General features: G+C 41.2%; 1 protein-coding gene across 3 annotated transcripts in view; it reads right to left on the reverse strand.

Moving 5' to 3' along the window:
- The window catches only part of Map3k20 (mitogen-activated protein kinase kinase kinase 20), a 167,953-nt gene that overhangs the window by 18,425 nt on the left and 127,774 nt on the right, over nucleotides 1-21,754 (reverse strand). For all 3 annotated transcript variants that reach the window (XM_042694144.1, XM_042694145.1, XM_042694146.1), the window contains exons 12-16: nucleotides 20,381-20,425; nucleotides 18,980-19,010; nucleotides 18,735-18,874; nucleotides 13,801-13,863; nucleotides 12,826-12,918 (exon numbers count right to left, since the gene is read on the reverse strand). In XM_042694144.1, coding sequence (XP_042550078.1) covers nucleotides 12,826-12,918; nucleotides 13,801-13,863; nucleotides 18,735-18,874; nucleotides 18,980-19,010; nucleotides 20,381-20,425 — 372 coding nt within the window. The remainder of the gene's footprint in view (nucleotides 1-12,825; nucleotides 12,919-13,800; nucleotides 13,864-18,734; nucleotides 18,875-18,979; nucleotides 19,011-20,380; nucleotides 20,426-21,754) is intronic.

A 21,754-nucleotide genomic window follows, 5' to 3' on the forward strand; every position in this document is an offset into this window, starting at 1 on the left:
ACTAACCTTGAGAAAAAAAAAAAAAGCTCAAGAACAGCACCCAAGCCCTGAGTTCAAGCTCCAGGACTGACACATAAACAAAACAGAAAAAAAATCAACATAGAAGTACATTTTCCAACTAGGAAAAAAAAGATAATAGTTGGGCAATTCAAGCAATTTTCTTCTACCAAAATTTAATTGGAACTATCAACACAGTAGATAAATCTTAAAAAAATTCAAGGCCAAAATTTATGATACTTCACAAGGCAATAGTCATCTAGGCTTTCAGGCTTTTATAGATCATCTTTAGCTGAAGGTTATAAACATTAAGAAAATTTAATGTAGCTGGGTGCCAGTGGCTCACGCCTACTACTCCTAACTACTCAGGAGGCTGAGATCTGAGGATCATGGTTCAAAACCAGCCCGGGCAGGAAAGTCCATGAGACTCTTATCTCCAATTAACCAACAGAAAACTGGAAGTGGTGCTGTGGCTCAAGTGGTAGAGTGCTTGCCTTGAGCTGAAGAGCTGAGGGACAGCACCCAGGCCCAGAGTTCAAGCCTCATGACCAACAAACAAAAACAAACAAACAAACAAACAAAAAAGAAGCCGGGTACCGGTGGCTCACGCCCAGGCCCAGAGTTCAAGCCCCACGACCAACCCAAAAAAAAAAAAAAGAAAAAAGAAAATTTAATGTGCTTTCTTATTGAGGCATAATTTACATATGAAATATGAACAGATTTTTAAGTGTACAGTCTGAGTTTTGATGAAAAAACTAATATACATATACACAATATAAATACAACATATAAACAATGAAACAAGTAAGATGAGCTGGCAGTACATGCCTATAAACCTGTAATATCAGCATGAGGGGAGTGGAGGTAGGAGGATTTGACTTGGAAATTAGCTTGGATAATACAGTGAGACTTTCTATTAAACAACAAAAACAAAACAAAATAAAAAAAGAAGTAGGAAGTTATTTCCAGAAATTTTACCCACTTCATGCCCTTTCTAGGAGAGCCCCCTATACAAACAGCAGTCTTTTGCGTTTGTTTTTTTCTTTTTTTTCGGTGCTGGTACTAGGGCTGGAAATCAGTGCCTCCACCCTCTCCTTGAGTTTTTTCGATCAGGCTGATACTCTGCCACTTGAGCCACTGCTTCACCTCTGCTCAGTCAGAGATAAGACTTTCTCAGATTTTTCTATCCAGGCTGGCTCCAAACTATGATCCTCAGATCTCAGCCTCCAGGGTAGCTAGGATTACAGGCATAAACTACCAATATCTGGCTACAGGTTCTGATTTGTCACCAAAGATTAAAATATACAGAACCACATGCCTGGTCTAAGGTTTCCGGGATCTACCTATGTTATTTAACCTTCCTGGTCTTGGCCTGCTTTGGAGCACACAGTCCCCATTTGAAGCTTGGAAATGGGAATGATCTGTGGCAGGGTCATTCATCTTCCAAGGACAGGAATTCAAGTCCTTAATGTGACAACTCCAACTATGGAGACATAGCTTTCAAAAATCAATATTTGCTTTCCTTCTCTTATGAATGGATACAAAGTAAAATCACCTGAGAAGGCGTGAGGCTCCAGAGAAAAGGCCTGAGCTGACAAATATTGTAAAACATACACTAGAGTAACCAGAAGAAACTTTTGCTTTTTTAAGACTTGAGAGTAGGCAGAACAAGGTAACAGTCATTGCAAGCAACTGAGGGTTGTGAAATATGAGAAGTAATGCCAGATGAAATAAAAACAGAATAAAAATATCGGGTCCTGCTGGTATGACAGTAGGGCGATGCTGAGGAGCCGTGACCTGGGCCTGGGAAGGCTCCTTTGCATGCGACCTCGACATTATTATGTAGCTCAGCTGCAGGAACCTGCTGGGTTAAAGGCAGGAGAGTAGAGCGGCCCTTGGTAGCACCTGGGTTATTTATCATTAAGTATAACCCCGCTATACTACATTTTATTATGTTGCCTTTAAAAGGCAGTGAATACAAGTATGGTTAATTTGCCTCTCTTCTTTATCTATACAGTGTCATGACCCACCAGGGCTTTGTCCCATGAGATTAGTTTTTCAACCCTAAAGAAATCCACAAGAAACTCTCCCCCACCAAAAAAAAATTCCATTAATAACCTCTTTCAGTGCCGTATAGGTTGCAGGGTCTGGAACTAAGAATGTTTAATCTCTTCAGCAAAACAATGTCTCATAATGATGTACAGGACTATTGCTGCACTCATGAAGAATCATACATAATTCAGCACCTTTCACTTTGGCAACACTGTGATATCCTCATTAGCCGTGGCTCACAGTGTCTGTCAGATGGTGTCCATGCGAACGCAGGCATTATATTGTCTTTGAGATGCGCAGCTGCTTCCATGACACTGCCAGTATATAAAAACATGACGCCAGTTTGTTTTATTTAGTGCTAAACCTTCCAGTTTGTAAAAACAAGGCTGACACAGAGCCTGACATGAGGCAGTGAAAATAATTAGCTCTCATTTTCTCAGCCTCCTATTTCCTTCTCCCTGCTGTGTTCTCTTTCCACTAAACCACCACATGTCAGTCGAAATGGGAGGCAATTAGTGGGCTCATTTCAGTCCCCACAACTGTGCTGAAAAGAAAGTATTTATGATGGCACAATGAACAGCTGAAAGATTAAATAACATTTGCCTTTTGAAAAGAAAATGACTTCTAGCTAAATGGGCAATTTTTGATTATTCTCAAACAAGCTTAGAGTAGTTGGTTTTTTTTTTTAAATACAAGAAAGGAAAATGAGTCATTTTTAGGTGAAAGAATCAAATAAAACTTGACACAGTAATGCAAATAACTGATGTTTTATTGCAAAATATGTAAATGTGTTATACCCTTAACAATGGCTTGTGTCTAAGGTCAGGGCAGATTGGTTCCAAGTAGACACCAGTGGAGATAAGGGTGTTAGAGTGTCTTTTGGGGGGCTGTTATTGGAGTCATGTATGAAAAGGGGACTTTAGGGATGATGTTAAAACAAAGTGAAACAAATCAAGTGATGTGTTCCAGGCTTGACGAGCTCAGGTTGTTCAGATGTTAGTTGACATGTTAGGGGAAGCCATTTTATAACACTATATTTGAAATTGGAAGGTGCTAGGTACTTGTCTTGTTTTTTTTTTAAAAAAAAAAAGAATAGTAAGTCAAGACTTGCTGTTGATTTGTGAATAACTAAGAATCTACTGTGTCTCAGACTAGGCTTCTTAACCAATACAGAAGGAAACCTGTCTTACCTAAATGCTGCTTCATTTGTTGTTATTGTTGATACTGAGAAATCTGTAGGAAAGAAACTTTTCTCCTGGACAGTGAAAATTAAAAAAAAAAGCTGTTCTACTTGCTAAGCTGTTTTTCTCCTCCTGCCATGACTGTGAGAAAGACAATCGAATAAAAAAATAAAATTCCTAACTTAGTGGATAGACATTTTACCAGTTGGGCTATTCTCTATTCACATTTGGAGAGCTAGATTCATATGGTTGTCATATAGCCTTGATTTCCTAACAGTGCTTTAAAAAAATTTTTTTTTTTAATTTTAATTTTGTCGGTCATAGGACTTGAACTCTGGGCTGGGTGCTGTCCCTCAGCTCTTCAGCTCAAGCCTAGTGCTCTATCACTTGAGACACAGGGCCACTTCCGTTTTTCTGATGGTTTGTTGGAGATAAGAGTCTTACAGGTTTTCCTGCTGGGCTGGCTTTGAATCGTGATCCTAGATCTCAGCCTCCTGAGTAGTTAGGATTACAGGTGTGAGCCACTGGCACCTGGCTTCCTAACAGTACTTTCAATTGTATTTCAAATAATTGGTCCTTTTTTGAGGTGATTCTTCTTAAGACCAAATGTTTGGTGACTGCTAAGGCCTTCTCCTCCACAGTCCTTACAGTAGGCCTTAGTCTTAACAGCCTGTTCTAACAGCAAATACTCTCTGTCAGCAGCAACTGCCCCTATCAACCACGCCGGATGGTTTTGACACTTTCCCAAAGATAGCCATTTCAATTTTGTTTCTCTGTCTCTGTAGGTTGAGTTGAATTTTTCACAGCCTCAAATACAACTTTTTCAACTCATATGCAATGGTCAGTATGATACTATAAGATAATGAGGATTCAAGAAGCCTTAAGCTAACAATGAATTCAGAAGACTGGAGCTAATGCCTTTGAGCATCTGTAATTTAGTTGAGCCTATGTTACTATTTGCCATTGTGGGGCCTGAACTCTGGGCCTGAACTCTGTCCCTCAGCTCTTCAGCTCAAGGTTAGCGCTCTACCACTTGAGCCATGGCACTACTCCTAGCTTTTTCTGCTTATGTGGTGCTGAAGAATCAAACCCAGGGCCTCGTGTATGCAAGACAAGCACTCTACCACTGAGCCACCTACCCAACTCCTATTTGCCAATTTTTAAAGGAATTCATCATCTTGAATCCAATAGTGTGTAAAAGCCAGTTCTCCTGGGCCAATTGCTTAAATCTCTTCTCAACCTCAAGTTCAGTGAGGTCAGAACCTCAAGTTCAGTGAGGTCAGAACCTCAAGGTCAGCGACTTCAGAACTTCAAGGTCAGTGACATCATAGTGGTGACTTGAAGTCAGCATGGTAGGAATATTTACATCTTAGAAATCCTAAAATGCTGCAACTCAAGGTTCTTTTTTCCAGTTACTAGACATTCTCTGGCAGGCTGGCATGCACATATAACTGCTATTCTGTCAGCAGATATGTAGCTCATACCTTGTATCTCACCAGGTCTGTCCAGCTCTAAGGGGCAGCTCTCCAACTGAATCATCAGAGCTCAATCCTACATTTTTTCATTAGAAACCAGCAGTGGGTTATTCACTTAGAAGAACCTGAACTGCATTTGCTTCTTGTGCTATCAATTAAAACTTGGGTTTTAGCCAGATGATAGTGGCTCACACCTGTTACCTTAGCTACTTATGAGACTGAGATCTGAGAATCATAGCTCAAAGCCAATCTGGGAAAGAACATCTATGAGACTCTTGTCTCCAATGAATACATTCTCTCCTACAAAAAGAAACTAGAAGTGAAGCTGTGGCTCAAATGGTAGAGGACTAGCCTAGAGCTAAAAAGCTCAGAGACAGCACCCAGTCCCTGAATTCAAGCCCCAGGACTGGCAAAAATCAATCAAACAAACAAAACCCACGTTGGGTTTCTAATGGAAGTGTGATCATGGTATAAATAACTTGATCTTCTAAAGATAAGTAACATTAATAAAACCATACTTCACCCTACCATCAACTTACCTATCACCTCCAAAAGTTTCCTCTGCTGTCTTGTTATTATTACTGTGATAAGAACATTTAACATAAGATCTGCCTTAAGGACACATGGCCTTGTTAACTGTAAGCACTACAGTGTTCAACCAATCTCTAGATTTATTATTTGTTGTGTAACCAAAACTTTTAACTCTTGAACTGATAACTGTTTCCTCCCCCAACCTTTGTATTTCTTAGAATTCGACCACTGCAAGTTTATATACTTAGCCACACATACATGTCTATGTCCATTCTGACAGCCCCCCCCAGGTTGATCAATGGAAGTAAACTTCCTTTTCCTGAATTTTTAGTAAATTCAACCTATATCAAAGTAGAAAAAAGCTCTGCTTTTTTAACTGAAATTTTACAAAAAAAAAAAAAAAAGGTATTGGCTTTATACTTCCTTACAAAATCTTTTCTTTGTGCCCTGTTATTTTATTCATGTTTATCTATCCATTTACAAAAATTACACAATAGGGGGAAAAAGACCTATTTGACAGTTTTTGATATTTATAGTGCTTTGAGAAAGGGCCTGGAGATTCAATTAAGTTTATTAAATGCAGCATTTTACAAGCAATCTAATAAAGACCCGAGCACAATGCAAGCAGGAAGCATTTGGAAAAAGCGGTATTTTTTTAAACCTATAGATAAAACCACAAAAGAAGCAGAATTATTGACTGATTTTCTCCTGGTCGTGGTGGGGAAAGTGGTCAGGGGGTCACCAAGGCCAAGGCTGGCCAGAGGAAGGGAAGAAGGGCAGTAAGGAGATATCTTCTAGACACCCCCATCTGCTTGAAGGGCTTCCCCCTCTGTAAAGTATTCCTCTTCTCTTCCTGGCCTCCTGATCCTTTAGAGCACCCCTCAAAAGGAAAGTAGGCATGATGGCTATGTGGAATGGGGTGGTTTGAGTCCGGAAGTGCATCCTATTCAGCGGTCCATGGCTGAGAGTGTCGGGAAGGGAGGAGGATGCTGCCCTCTTATCTATGGCAGGTGGTCAGACCCACAAGGATCCAGCTTCATTCAGATTTTGTTTCTCACTGAGGACAGGGAAAAGAGGGACTAGATGGAGTGAATCTGATCATTCAGGATGACTCCTGAGTAGTTTTCTTCCTCACTCTGCTTTTGAATGTGAACTGCACAAAGTCTCAGAAAAGATCTCGGTGAGAAAACTGCTGGGTGACTTAATCGGTTCTCTCTTGGCAAGTTGAGAATCAATATTCCTGACGGGTGAGATGATAAAAGCTATAATAATAAACTCTATGAACCTGAATATTTTAATAATAAAAAGTGTGCTTGCTACCTGGGGGGGGCTTGAAGCTGCTTGATTTTTCTAGAAGCTGCTTTCTGTTTTTTGTGTTTGTTTGTTGAGACAGGGTCTTGCTACATATCCCAGGCTTGTCTCCAATTTCAATCCTCTTGTCTCAACTTCCCAAGTGCTGGGATTATAGGTATGCATAATTACACCTGGCATTTTTTGTTTTTTTTTTTTTAAATTATTATTATTGTTACTATTATTACTGTTGTTGTTGTTGTGTATGCTGGTCCTGGGGCTTGAATTGAGGGCCTGGGAGCTGTCCCTGAGCTTTTTGCTCAAGATTAGTGCTCTACTTGAGCTATAGCTCCACTTCTGATTTTCTGATAGTTTATTAGAGATAAGAGTCTCATGGACTTTCCTGACTGGGCTAGCTTCAAGCTGTTATCTTCAGATCTCAGTTTTGGGAGCAGCTAGGATTATAGGCATGAGCCACTAATGACCAACTTGTTTTTTTGTTTTTTGTTTTTTTGGAATAGTCTTACTACTTGCTCAAGTTAACCTCAAACCTCTATCTATCCTCATCTGGTCTCTCAGCAACTGATCCTCCTGTCTCAGCCTCCTGATTGCAGGAATTACATGCCCAAGCTGCTTTTTTTATGTGCCCAAGTTAAAGACTTTACCATGTGAAACACAAGACATTTTCCTTATAAAACAGAAATTGTAGGACTATACTATAAACGGACCCAAACCCAGCTGATTACCAATGCACCTAGTCTAAGATATGTACTCAACAATGGTAGTTTACAGAAGGAGGTATATGACACAGTGACCATTGACTAGACCTTAGACTAGACCATTAGAGTAGTCTCTTTCTAGGCAGGCACTTTGGGCAAGGAGTTTCACCTCTGCTCTTGGCGTTCATGAGGAGAGAAGTACAGGGATGGTGCTTCCTACCATGCTGAGTTATAATGGTGGCATAAAAAATATTCACTGCAGTGTATGCTGGAAGTATGAGGGAAATGACAATTATACAGGCATTTCCTGTCCTTAGGAGAAGCAGTCAAGCGGAGAAAGATTCAATTTCTGCCGATTCAATTGCCATAACTTTTAGGCTATCTTAATATACAGTGCTATTTAAACAAACAACTTTATTCTTTAGAAACACATCAAGTAACAGGAGAAAAGCTACTTTGGCTCAATCATGATTTTTCTCCCTGCCGGTTGGTTGTCTGACAAAAGGTAATGGAAAAGGACATTCTGTTTTGGGGAGAAGTGAATGCCTATGGTGTGAGGTCAGATCCAGCTCTCTGGAGAAGTGTAGCTGTAAAGATTCAGATCCCAGGCAACGTGTCACTGCAGTGACCTTTGCCTTCTGCAGCAGAGAGGGCTTTCCAACCTTCTGCAAACCAGCTTCATCTGTGCCATAAACCATCTGGTTGTAAGGTAATAGCTAAGAAAAATAATTTAAACTTTAAAGTTCCTTCCTTCCTTCCTTCCTTCCTTCCTTCCTTCCTTCCTTCCTTCCTTCCTTCCTTCCTTCCTTCCTTCCTTCCTTCCTTCCTTCCTTCCTTCCTTCCTCCCTTCCTTCCTTCTCCCCCTCCCTCCTTTCTTCCTTTCACCACTGGAGTCCTACCACTTGAGCCAGGCCTCCAGTTGTATTTTTTTTGCTGTTTCACAGAAGATACTAGGCTTGTGGATTTCTTTGTTCAGGCTAGCTTCAAACTGTGATCTCCAGATCTCAGCTTTCTGAATAGCTAGGATTATAGGCATGGGCTGCCAGTGTCTGGCTAAACTGGAGTTTTAGAAAAGGTTGATCTTACAACAAAAGGGCTCTTCCTCATCATCTATTTGTGTCTTTGTGTTGTAATATTTTCATTGTTTTTGTCTTGGTAGACTTAAAGTTACTGACCCAGCATAGTACTCCTAAGAGGTAGTTGCCTGGTGGGCCTTGTCAGAGGAAAAGAGGAAAAGTAGCCATCTTCATTTAAGTCACTTTCATACACTAGGCCCAGTGGTTCCCAGTAGAATACACCTTTAGTTTTACTTGCAATCAAGCAAATGTCTCTGATCTGAAACTCTTAGGTTTGAGGAGAATTTCCAAAGTCGCAACTGTAAGACTTGTCAGGCTTATCTTAGTTATAGGTAGAGTGGGCGTAATGTTTCACTTTTTCTGTGAAGATGGCTCATAAGAACTCAGTTAACTGGGATTTTGAGGGAGTCCTTGAGTGTGGGAGTGTGTGTGTGTGTGTGTGTGTGTGTGTGTGTGTGTGTGTGTGTGTGTGTGTGTGTGTGTGTGTCCTACATTTAAGGATCAAGGTAACAGAGTTTTCATACACAGCACTTTTGTGAGCAAGTATTTTATAATGCTATCCCTTGACATGACTGGGTAGCTTAGAAATGCCCAGTGATCTACTCCAATACTGTTTTATTTAAGTTTACAGATGGATTAACAGATCAGGTATCAGGGCTAACACATGTTCAAAACACAGAAATAAAGCCTTTATTTCTGGCCTAGCTCTGTTCTCTCCCGCCCCCCACACTAGGCTGGTCACACCCTTCCTCTTGTTATCTATTTCCTAATCAGTGATGACAATGTTGTGCCTTCTGCATCTCATACAGATGCCAATAGGATTAATGAGATGATATTTGTAAAATCTTGACACCGTTAGGAGGAAGTATTCCCTAAACATAAGCTTGAAACATTATCTTCTGACAATTGGTTTGCAATTGTCTATCAACCTCTTCAAGCTCCAATTCAATGCTCATCCCTTCCAAAAAGCTTTTCCTGATTAACGTGTCATTTCTTTGCTTTCAGCTCCTTAGTACTGCATTCACATAAGATAGTTTACTTCTGATCTGTCATAATACCACCTATCTAGAAACCTTAGGTCCCATCCTGGCATTTCCTTCTCACTCACCCCATTTTCTGCCAGTGACAAATCTCATCAGTTCTCTCTCAGTAGATCCCAGGAACTGTAGCACTGTGACAGCCTCATTCCTACATTCTTGGAATCTATTTGCCATCTCTGTCTACTGTCAGGTCTTTCTCACTCTAGCCTGGTCCCTTCCCATCTTATACTCCTCTTGCCTTTGAGAGATGGTCTAGAAAGCTAAATTGACCCCTCTGTACAGTATGTTCTCAAATAAAATAAAATAAAATTAAAAAAAAGAAATATATACTATATGAAATAAATAAATTGAGATGAAATCTGAAAAAAAAAGAAAGCTAAATTGAGTCTTGTCGACTCTGCTTAAATCTTTCAAACCCCTAAGCCCAGCACAAAAGATAGTTGTTGTTGCTGTTGTTTCTGGCTTTAACTCTCAGCACATTACTCTCCTGCTTCTTGCTAAGTCTTTCTAGGGTTAGGATGCTTGAGTTGTGCCGTAGGGCCTATTGAAAGGAACCCCAAAAGAGCTCACTGGGTTTGCCTGGCTTTGTGTATCTAAGATTTTACATACACAGTTTCTTTGTCTTCAACATCTCTCCCTACTTAGCAAATCCTAGTGGTTTTCAATTTTTACCCCTAGTCCTGGTGCTTGAATTCAGGGTCTGGGCACTGTCCCTGAGCTCCTTTTGCTTAGGTTAGCACTTTACCACTTAAGCCACAGCACCACTTCCAGCTTTTTCGGTAATTATTTGGAGATAAGAGTCTCATGGGCTTTTCTGTCTAGGCTGGCTTTGAACTGTGATCCTCAGATGTCAGCCTCCTGAGTAGCTAGGATTACAGGTGTGAGTCAACAGCACCCAGTTTTAATTTTTAGTTTAAGCATTACTTCTACCCAGACTTCAAGACTGTCCTTCACCCCATTCTCACCCTACACAATAATGTTCAGGCATTGGGAAAATGCATCTTTCTGAACTTTAACTACTCACTTATTTGTTTCTCCCAGTAAGCTATGGGCTTCTTGTAAGCCCAGATTGCACTTGTTGACTCTGTATTCTGAGAATCTAGTATACAGCCATGAACATAGTAAGTGCTCAGCAATTGTCTGCTGAATGAATGCATGAAATTATTCTTCCAGCTAGGTGACCCAGGACAGGAAAACATCAAAAGTTATAGCAACATATTTGTGCATAACAAATAAGTGCCTGAAGATGTCTATAAAATTATATTAAAATTGATCATTGTGTTTTGTCCCAAATATCATCAATAGTCTCTGATTTTTAAACCCAATAGATAGTAAAAGACAAAAAATTACACCTGGACATGATAAACAGGACTCTAAACATTTCACACAATGAGAACAAAAGAGGACATTCTTAGGAGAGGGCTGAAGAGCTATGTGCATATGATCATATAAAATGATTCTTATCAAAATGAATTCCAAGAAATGGAAACAAGAGGTTTTTAATTTTACTTTCGGTAGGTTTTCTTTCTTTTCTGTCCCCCCCCCTTTTTTTTTGGTTGGTTGTGAAGCTTGATCTCTGGGCTTGGGCACTGTCCCTGCGCTCTTCAGCTCAAGGCGAGCGCACTACCACTTGAGCTACAATGCCACTTCCAGTTTTCTGGTGGTTTATTGGAGATAAGAGTTTCATGGACTTTCCTGCCAGGGCTGGCTTTGAACTGTGACCCTCAGCTCTCAGCCTCCTGAGTAGCTAGGATTACAGGCGTGAGCCACCAGCGCTTGTCCCGCCCCCCCTTTTGTTTTTGTTTTCTGCACCTTTTGTCTTGTATGTAAGTTTATCTGATTTGGGGAGAGGAAGAGGAACCCCAGAAATGGTGGGGAAAAGGGTGAACTAATTCAGCAGTAATACTCCTTAGACACTGTGTTGAAAATGAACTATACAACTTGGAGGGGAGAGGGCTCAGGAGAGAAAAAACTGGGAGAAAATGTGGGAAGAGGCAACACTGTTCAAAAAGAAATGTACTCAATACTTGACTTATGTATCTGTAACCCCCCTGTATATCACCTTTACAATAAAATTGCTTTAAAGAAATAACAAGAAAAAATTTGTATTTTCAGCTTCCATTAATAAATCATCTTCCTTAATTGAAAACATTTTTTGTTTGTGTTCTCTCTCAAGGAAATTCTTCTTTCTCTTTTTATGACCTACAAGCCATGAAAAGGTTAGAACAAAGAGAGCTCATAAATGAAGCACCATGGAGCTAAGGATACCAAAGAAGGCAAACTACAATGGTTTATATCAGATGGACTCAAGGGTGCCCACAGCTACAAATTTCAGGATTAGAAAGACCCCTTTGATATTGCTACAGAGAGAAACTTCCTCTCTGGCCCCCTTTCTGGAATGCATACAGGGTGACTCAGGAAGAGAAAAGTAGTTGCATACAAAAGAAGCCTGGATTCAGAATAGCATTCCTTCAACCATGTGCCAAGAAACACCTTGAGATCAGGGGAGGTCACATGTTCCATTGGGCAGGGGAGGCATCAATGCAGCTACAATTGGGCAGGCGAGACTTCCCCCACCGGGGTCTAGATAGAGCATCTTTTATAGATCCAGGTGAAACTCAACTCTCCAACAACTCCCAATCCCCAAGCACCAGCACTGGTCTGGGGAAAGCATGTTTGGGTAAGCACTGGCCCATGGTCCAGTGGAGCCTGTTGAAGTCTTCCCCCAGTGACTATCTACAGGAATGAGGAACTGTGTTCATAAGCTCTCTTGACCCTCAAGGAAAGATAAAGAATATCGGAATTAAGAGCTGGGGTCCTGGGGTGACAGCAGCTGGCACTCTGCTAGTCAGATAACCTTTGAGCAACACATTTAACCTCTCCAAACCTCATTTCCACATTTGGAAATAGGGGAAGACAGCATTTACACACTGGTACTCCATGCCTCACACACCATAATTGGTCAATTAATTGTTACACTATTAATTGCTATTTATGGTGCTCTACAGTAACAGAGACCTATTAAAATTCTTGTGCACATGCTACCTAGACAAGTCGTTTTTTCTCCCTGACTCTTAAAAATCACATAAAGATCAAGCCTCCAAATGAGTTCTGATCAGATGCCCTGGCACCCTATTTGGAGCTGATAATTTGTGTTTCTAGAGTGCCCAGAGCTCCATTCTCAGTGCTGGTTTGCTGCTGATTTCCTTTAGGAAACAGGCACCAGGAGCAGCATCTTCTGCGACCCACCACCTTCCATCCCTACCAGGGCTTTGCTGTGCACTGCCTTGGTGTCTCTTGCAGCATTCTTCCCCATTGGAGAAGACAGGATTCCTAGACTGGTAGCTAAATCTTATTCTATAAAGTCTGTAAGTTCACTCAGAATCACAGTGCCAGTTGACTGATTGTTTCAGTGGAGTAAATTAGATTGAAATTTCCCCCAAAGGATTTGAAATATAATTTACCTGTGGGCCAGTTCCTGGTTTCAAGTGAAAACCAAAAACAAGTTCAAGGTTCACTATTTTTTCCTCATTTTCTTCAGGTTCACCCCCAGAGTCCTAAAACAGAAAACCCAGCATCATTTATTTAATGTGAAGTTTTTACTTTGACTGCTTCTGTAAAGTAGAACCCTTTTGGCCTTTTGGATCAGTTTTTTAACTTTTGATTATTTCTGGATTAAGCCACAATTTCAAACTACACAGAACAAGAGAAATGACCTATCAAGCCTATAAAAACTTTGCCAAATGATTTCTTTCACGCACTTTGGGGCAATGAACATTGTATCTGGAGGTCCCTTATAAGATTTCAACTTGAGTCTGAAGGTATTTATAAATTCTTCTCAATGAGGAATTATACAGCTGCTAGCAAGTGTGTGTGTGTATAAGAGCTGCCTATTTTAGTATTAATTATTGCTGTTAATCTCTTACTATGTCTAATTAATAAATTAAATTTTATTATAGCCATGTATATAAGGGAAAACAGTACCAGTGGGTTTGATACTGATCTCAGTTTCAAACCTCCACAAAGGGTATTGGTATATAGTATCCAAAGATGGGAGATACTGTATATTAACATCCTGTCTAAACAATAAACCTTCCACCCCTCCAGGGCAAGTGATAATCCAGAGCCTCTGGTGTGTGAATTCCTTCAGTATGTAGAGCCAGGTGAGAGGCCCAATTCCTCACAACAATGGAGGGCAGTTAGATCTCTCAGCCCTGAAGGAGAGATGTGCAGTTCTTATCATAAATGTGTTGTTAATATTCTAACTCATGAGGAACAAATGTGTTCAGTTTATAGCATCCTAGTCTTGAAAGGGCCTTTTGTTAGACAGTTAGATTCACTTCAAACACAAGTTTCCCACCTGGGCAAAGTGAGGTGTGGATGAGCAGGTGCATAGGTTAATAAAGGTAGCCGTGCTCTCAGTAAGGAAAAAGCCTTACCTTAATTAGAGGCGGGAAGTGAAACAAGTTCAGGTAATCATGGGTCAGTTTCTCAATGGCTGACTGTTAACAAAAAACACATGACTTTATTAATGATTCAATAATACTGAGAAAAAAATTAAAATCTTTGGCACATATATAAAAGCATTCTGTGGTTCATAAAGTATAATGGGGAGATTAATATCCATCATCTATTTGAACACACACCTGGTTTCAAAATAAGACAGGTAGTTTTTTTTTTGGTTCTGTTTTGTTTTTGTTTTTGGTGGGTCGTGGGGCCTGAACTCTGGGCCTGGGTGCTGCCCCTCAGCTCTTCAGCTCAAGGCTAGTGCTCTACCACTTGAGCCACAGAGTCACTTTCGGCTTTTTCTGTTTATGTGGTGCTGAGGAATCGAACCCAGGGCCTCATGCATGCAAGACAAGCACTCTACCACTGAGCCACCTTCCCAGCCCCAGGCCAGGTAGTTTGTATTCACTTAAGGGAACAAGAAGGTATTTTAAATATGTTAAACCTTAGACTAAGCATTCAATAAATTCATCCTTTAGACAACATCCAGGCCCTGAGTTCAAGTCTCAATTCTGGCACAAAATAAAAATTTATTTAATAGTGACAAGTTAATGTTGTAGTATATAGACTCTGAGTAACTGGGAAGAACACGAAAGCACAGGGAGAGAACAGCAGAGATGGCCAGGGAGGGTTCCCTCTCACAGAAAGGCTGAGTGTGTCATGAGGGCTTTCCTGTGGAAAGGAAGCAAGTGCACAAAGACATCTTCTGGGAGAGGAGGAAATGTAAATGATGAGACTTTGTATTCATCCAGTATCAGTTCTCTTTCCTGTGAGCTGATCAGAACAAAAACAGAGCCAACCTGGATACTGGCTAGTCAAAGGATGGTAGATATGCTGTGTTAGTCTGTGGTTTTATCATGATTTCTTGGGGCCAGAAACTCTTGGAGAAAGTATCTAATGATGAAGACTCTGCCTTCCTTATTGAAAGAGCAAGGCAAAAAACTATGTCCTTTTCGTGTGTGTCTGTGTGTGTGTGTTTTACAGAGAATTACTGGAAGAGAGAATGAATGAGTTCTGATAAGCATTAGCAGGGTGCTCCTTTGGTCTAGTATACTCATGAAGCAGTATCCCAACGACCCAGCTTCTTCATCCTGTCCTGTATATATGTAAGGTTTCAAGAGCGCTTGTCCATCCCTTCTCCTTCAGCTTCTTCTTCCCATAGACCATGGCAGAAACACCTTGCTCAGCTGTGTAAAAGGAGCCCCACCTGCAGCTCCTATAGTACTGTAGCTAGGCAGTGAGGCAGAGGTCCTTCCCCCTGACCATGGAGACCCACACTTCTGGATATTACTTGTCTTTATATCCAGGGGTCAAGGGAAGTCTTGGGTACCTCTAGTTGCTGGTTGCCCTGTTCTCTGGCACTTGGGTTAGATTTTCTGGGTCATGGTGAGACCCACCCGAGTACAGCTTCTCACAATGGTTCTTCTCCCCAAGCTGCTGGGCCTCTCTGTAACCCTCAACTCCGTGGATCATTCTAACCTGACTTCCAAACACCTCTTCCTCCCTATTCCCCACTTTCTGGACAGGTGTTGCTCTCCTTTCTCTCCCCTGCATAGGCTCCTCTGACCTTTCTTGTATGAGTCTTTCTAAGGCTCACCATTCTCCAAAGACAGTTCACAGTAGGAAAATGACTGCTTTTGGTCACAGTTCTAAGTATAACTGTGCTTTCCTCCTGTGCATGTGTGTGTGTGTGTGTGTGTGTGTGTGTGTGTGTGTGCACGCGTGCATGCACGCACGCATGTGTACATACCAGTATTAGGGCTTGAACTCAGGGCCCGGGTGCTGTCCCTTAGCTTTTTTGCTCAAGCTGGTACTCTAGTACTTAAGACACAGTTTTATTTCTGGCCTTTTATTTTGGTGGTTCACTGGAAAAAAGTCTCATGAATTTTCTTTCCCCAGCGGACTTTGAACCTGGATCTTCAGTCTCAGCCTCCTGAGTAACTAGAATTACAGTCATGAACCACTGGCATACAGCTTTTCTCTTTTTTTCTTTTTCTGGTCCTGAGGCTTGAACTCAGGGCCTGAGCTCTATCCCTGAGTTTCTTTTTGCTCAAGGCTAGCACTCTACCACTTGAGCTATAGCTCCACGTCCAGCTTTTTTAGTAGTTTATTGGAGTCTCATGGGTTTTCTTTTGCTTGGGCTGGCTTCAAACTGGGATCCTCAGACCTCAGTCTCATGGTTAGCTAGGACTACAGGCATGAGCCACCAATGCCCACCCAGTTTCTTTTTTTTTTTTTTTTCATATGTTTTTTTTTTAATGGAAGAAAACTAACACAACATAAAATGAACCACTTTAAAGTGAACATCTCAGCAGCATCAAGCACCTTTACAGTACTGTACAAACTCTCCTTCTACAATGGATTCCAAAACATTTCCACCAGCTCACAGAACTCTGTCCGCATGAAGCATCCACTGCCTTTTCCCTATTTGGCCCAACCTTCAGCAATCACCGATCGGTTTTCTGTCACTATGATTTACCTTGTCTAAATCTCTTCTAGGTGTGACCCTTGGTGCCTGATTTCTTTCATGGAGCATTGTGTTTCCAGGCTCATCCAAGCACTGCACCTCTCCTTGTGTTCTGCTTCATGAACCCACTGGGGTGCTCCATCCCTCAGGAGCCAGGCCTCATTACTCTATTATAACACCACTCTACTAGAACTGATTTTTCAGCTGGTCCTTTTGAAACCATGTTAAAACTTCTGGAAGCAACGTTTAAACACTTGTCAAGTTTCCATATGTTTTAGCTCTGGTCAAGTTCCAAACGTCCAGCCTGAGGTTGGAAGCAGGCCAGAATGAGGCTCCATCTTTCTTCTATTTCATCTATCCTGAGCTCTGCTTTCCACCTGGGCTTCCAACAGACAGAGCAAGCGATCTACTGCTCCTGGGAATGGAAGCAATCTGTTCTGCTCTTCATTCCCTTCCATTTCTCTCTTCCCTAAAAGTTCTCTGTCTTCCTACACTCCTGTCTACCTTCCAAATTCTGTCTTTCCTCAAAGATCTGTCTCAAAACTGCTCTTGGAGTTTCTGCATTCCATGTCACTCCACTGTCCCATTCTTTTTTTTTTTTTTTTTTGGTTGTGGGGCTTGAACTCTGGGCTTGGGTGCTGTTCCTTCAGCTCTTCAGCTCAAGGAACACAGCAACCACAGTGCCACTTCTGGTTTTCTGAGTGGTTTATTGGAGATAAGAGTCTCATGGACTTTCTTGCCCGGGCTGGCTTTGAACCATGATCCTCAGATCTCAGCCTCCTGAGTAGCTAGGATTACAGGCATCAGCCACTGGCACCTGGCTGAACCATTCTTTTTCTTCCACCTGGCTCATGAGAATTTGAACACATACTTTTTTTTTTTTAATCCTTAATTTTTTTTAATGCCCTTAATTCCTTAAGGGCAAAATGATTCTTCAATTTTCACAATCCCAATCTTACAATTAATAGGTGATCATTGAGTTTGTTGAGTATAAAAAATAAGAGTGGATATTGTTTGTCTTAATGATACCAACCAACATTGAAAGGGTTGTCCTCAGCCAAACCAGGGGTATTTAAATCCCTAATGGTTTTGTGATATATGTTATAGTTTGCCACCCTCTTTTCCCCTAACTGGTCCCTAAGGAATATTGGTCTATTTTTAAAGACACAGAGAGAATAGAAAGATAGGGACATCTAACCTGCCATCTGCCTAACAGGATAAGATTTATAAAATTTCTCTTTGTAGAAGTCTGAATCTTCTTTGTACTGCAGAAAATAATTTTTCCTACTGTGGCTCACTAAGCTAGCATTATATTTTGGGATGGACTTGCCCATATCTAGAGGTCCAGATTCAATTCTTTGATAGCCATATATATATATATATATATACATATATATATATATATATATGTATGTATGTATATGTTTGAGTTTTTGTGCTCAGCATGTAGGAGAGCATGGGTACCAAGGTCCTGCTTTGTTTAGAAATGGTCTCCGGTAGTTCAGTGACAAGTTTGTTTCCAAAAGGTGCTCAGGGTCTACAAAGATGATTACTTACTGTGTGTTGGTGATGATACCTATATTCTTAGTTACTCAAGAGGCTGAATTCTAAGAATTTGTGGTTCAAAACCAGACAGGAAGAAAAATCCAGGAGGCTCTTAGATCCAATTAACCAGCTAAAAGCACTGAAGTAGAAATGGTAGAGTACCAGCCTGGAGCAAAAAAGCCAAGCAGAGCATGAGGCCCTGAGTTCAAGGCCCAGTAGTGAAAAAAAAAAAACCCAAATACCAGTTCTTTCATAGATTTGGGGTCTGTGGAATGAAGTGAATAGGTTATCTTTGAACCTTAATGAGGAATTTTCAAGGAGACTAGTGTGAATAGCTCTGAAGGGAAGGGAAATTAGTTGGCATGTGAGCAGAGCCTTTATGAAGGTTTGGGTATGATGGAAAACTGGTTTTTCTGTTTCCTCTTTTGATTTCTCTGCTTTCTAATCTGCAATCCCCCATGCATCCACACTGGAACTAGGAAGGTTTAGAAAGCCAATTTGATCTTTATCTTATGTAAGATCTCTCTTGAAACGAACCTCAGAATCTTTCTGCCCACTGAGCTTTCTCCCATGTGCAGGCTTTCCCCAGGCAGCGTCTCCCAGGATACCTACTGCCCTATCCCTTCACCTGGTTAATGCCTACTTGCCTCAGGCTCTCACGGCCTTCATCCCTTCTTCACTGAAGCCTCCTCCATCCCAACTCCACCCCTCCTTTGTTGTGGGATTAAGAAGCAGGTGTAAGGGCAACATAGGACAGCAGCTGGTAATGGACAGATATGGAGCATTTCAGCCATCCCAAGTCAGCATGGTGCTCAGTAAAGATGTGTTAGTGGTGTGGCTCTCCTTTCCAGGTACCTTAAAATGGATAATATGTCCTTTGGAGACAATGCCCATGTCTTTCAAGTCCTCTTCATCCAGAAGCAGCAGCCGCTTGCCTGTGATGTTGTTTTCTTTGAACAAGCTGGCGTAGGCACTCATCTCTACCGAAGAGTCACCTAACGGGGAGGGTGGTGGGCAGAAGGCAGAAGAGAATGAGAGAAAAAAATCACATCCACAACAAAGTTAACTCCATGAATAAGAAGATAACTTGTTCCACTTGCCTTGTCTGACGAGTTGCTGAACCCAAAAATACTGCGAAGAGAGGACATACAGGGTTTGGAAGGTTTACATGTAGTCAGCAGCTATGCTTAACCATAAAACACAGTTTTCAAGACATTAAAGACATAAATCTATTGCCTAGCTTATGAGCAAATGTAAGATGGAAAAAATTCTCCTTGTAGAATCTTCTTTTAGAATCTCAACCTTTCAAACTGGAGCCATCTCTCCTGTGGGGCAGGGGAAGTACTTGAAGTACTTCCTTGGGAGATACTTTAAGACTTTTCAAGAGTGTTTTTACTGTGTTTTTTTTTCCTCCTACATATGCACAGGTCATTGCTATATTGCCAAGGAACTAATCAGTGGATACAGCAATGGATGGAATGAGGACCCTGTCCTGGGTTTACCTGGTCATAGGGTATGTACATGGCCCCAGATAAGGCAGTGTAGCAGTCCCTATTGGTGAGGTAGGAAGACCCAGACAATCCTAGTTCTTGGGTTTCACTTGGTACCTGGTCACTTGTGGCCTCTGACATTACCTGGTGAAGGCATATAGGTAGGAGGCCACTCAGTCTCTTTGAATCTCTGGGTCCCTTAACTCTGAAATTTATTTAAATGGCCTAGAAACAATTCAACTTTAGAGCAAAAGCTAAACACAGCTATTGGAACTCAGTGCTTTTAAGATGATTTCTTTTCAAAGGAGATAGGCCTTTGCAGCTGAGGAGAAAGGGAGTAAAGGAAATCAGAAAAAAATACAAGTCCTGTTTCCATGGTAAGCTATATGGCAGAGAGTTGGCCCTGGGGCTCAGTGGATGGGAAGAAGCAACAGACGATGATGCCAGCCTTCCACACCTGACATCTTAGGAAAACTTAAGATCTTTTTTTTTTCCTCCCAAGTATGTTCATTTGGTTTTCTGAGTCACTACTTAAATTTTGTGATTGGAGTACTGTCCCTGCCAATAGAAAGGTAAATCTTCTTTTAAGATTTGAGAGATACTTGCTTTGCTCTCAAGATGTTATTCCCAATGATCACTGGATTAACAACAGAAAGAAAGGAATTTGTAATTTGTTAGTTTCTGGTAGTGATACTTTTTTTCTTCTTCAACTCAGGCCTTGGATGTCCTTGAGCTTTTTTGCTCAAAGCTAGCACTCTACCACTTGACCCATAGCTCCACTTTCTGCTTTTTGATATATACTGGAGATAAAACTCTCAGGACTTTCTTGTCCCAGCTGGCTTTGAACTGTGATCCCCAGATCTCAGCCTTCTGAGTGACTAGGATTATAACCATGAACCACCAGTGCCTCGCTTAGACTTTTCCTCCCTATTGTCCAGGCCCCTGTAGCTGCATTTTCAAGCTTGTGGACTACCTGCCTAGGTACTATGAGGCATTTGCAGAGCAGCTTACCACGTCGTCTTCAGTCCATGCACCAATCTCAAAGGAAGGCAGCAGCTGCGTGGGAGATATGAATGAAATGAAAAAAGGAAGTAATATTATCCTTGTCCTTTTGGTTTATCCTCTGGCCTCACTCAGCTCTCAGCCGCTGCTCCTGCAGGTGAAGTTAAATGGAAAACAATTTCCCTGACCTTCTGAGGAAGTTCTCAGTGTTCTGAGGTTCTGACCCCAGAAGCCAATAATGTACATCAATCTTATGAACTGTTTCAGGAGAGACTTTGTACAACTTGATATATTCTTCTCTTGTTATACAGCCTACCAGGAATGGTTGTACATACCATAATAGGGTCTTGGCAGTCAAGGAATTTTTAAGCAACATGAGGATCATCTATCAATGGATATCCCAAAGCAGACACTTGGAAGCCAGCTACATGTTTAATCTCACAGAAGAATTTCTACGTGTTTAAATATCTCACTTGTGTTATATTCAGAAAACCAAATATCAGGACCCATGGATCACATGGAACATGTGAAAAATGGAATAATCCTAAGAAATCCAGGCACAGAGTTGCTCTGACACAGACTAATCTACTTCCCTTCCAGGGCACCAGCAGGATTGAAAACTGTACAGAACATTTTGCTCATATCATCTCCATAGCCAAAGAGCTTCTCACTTCACCATATACCTCCTCGTCATGGTCTAAATAATAAAAGCTTACATAGAGTCTGTGTGTCCTATGGATTGAATCCATCTAGCATAGCCATTTGCTTTAATTATATTAACTTGCCATATATTTGATTCTCTGATAACATGCCAATGAGTCACCCAACCTCTGTTATAAATATACTTTTTGGTGGCTGAGTTTAAAAACAAAGCTGATGAATTGGCTGTGTTTATTATTGGTGTAAAAAATCCAAGGGTGACTGGACATATCTTTCTAACCCTAGATCTTTATTTTATATTCACGTGTTCTAAGCCCTTGTAGGAAAGGCAGAGCCCCTGCAGGCTGCTTTTAGCAGAATCAAGGGTGAGATGGGCATGAATTATTCATGGAGGATCCCCAAGACACTTCCTTCATGCTTTTACCTACTGCCTAGTGCATACTTGGTACACATTTGTTGGATCACTTTGTGGAATAAATGAAACTGGAGGATGTATGTGCTAAAATGCCCAAATCTCTGTTACAGACTTCAGTGTCAGGTATAAATGGTTGATGGTTTCCCCAAAGAACTCTTCGACATATTCTCAGGAACTGGAAGGCCAGTGGCTTAAGCTGGGTGCAGCAGGACCAGAAGAGAGAGGTGATTCCACATGAAGAGAAGCAGGAAGGCAAAATATGGGAAGAAGAGAACGAGAGTGGCACACTTGCTTAACTGGAGAACAAT

The sequence above is a fragment of the Dipodomys spectabilis genome, unplaced genomic scaffold, assembly GCF_019054845.1.
Source record: "Dipodomys spectabilis isolate Male_0828 unplaced genomic scaffold, ASM1905484v1 ptg000174l, whole genome shotgun sequence".
Lineage (NCBI taxonomy): Eukaryota > Metazoa > Chordata > Mammalia > Rodentia > Heteromyidae > Dipodomys > Dipodomys spectabilis.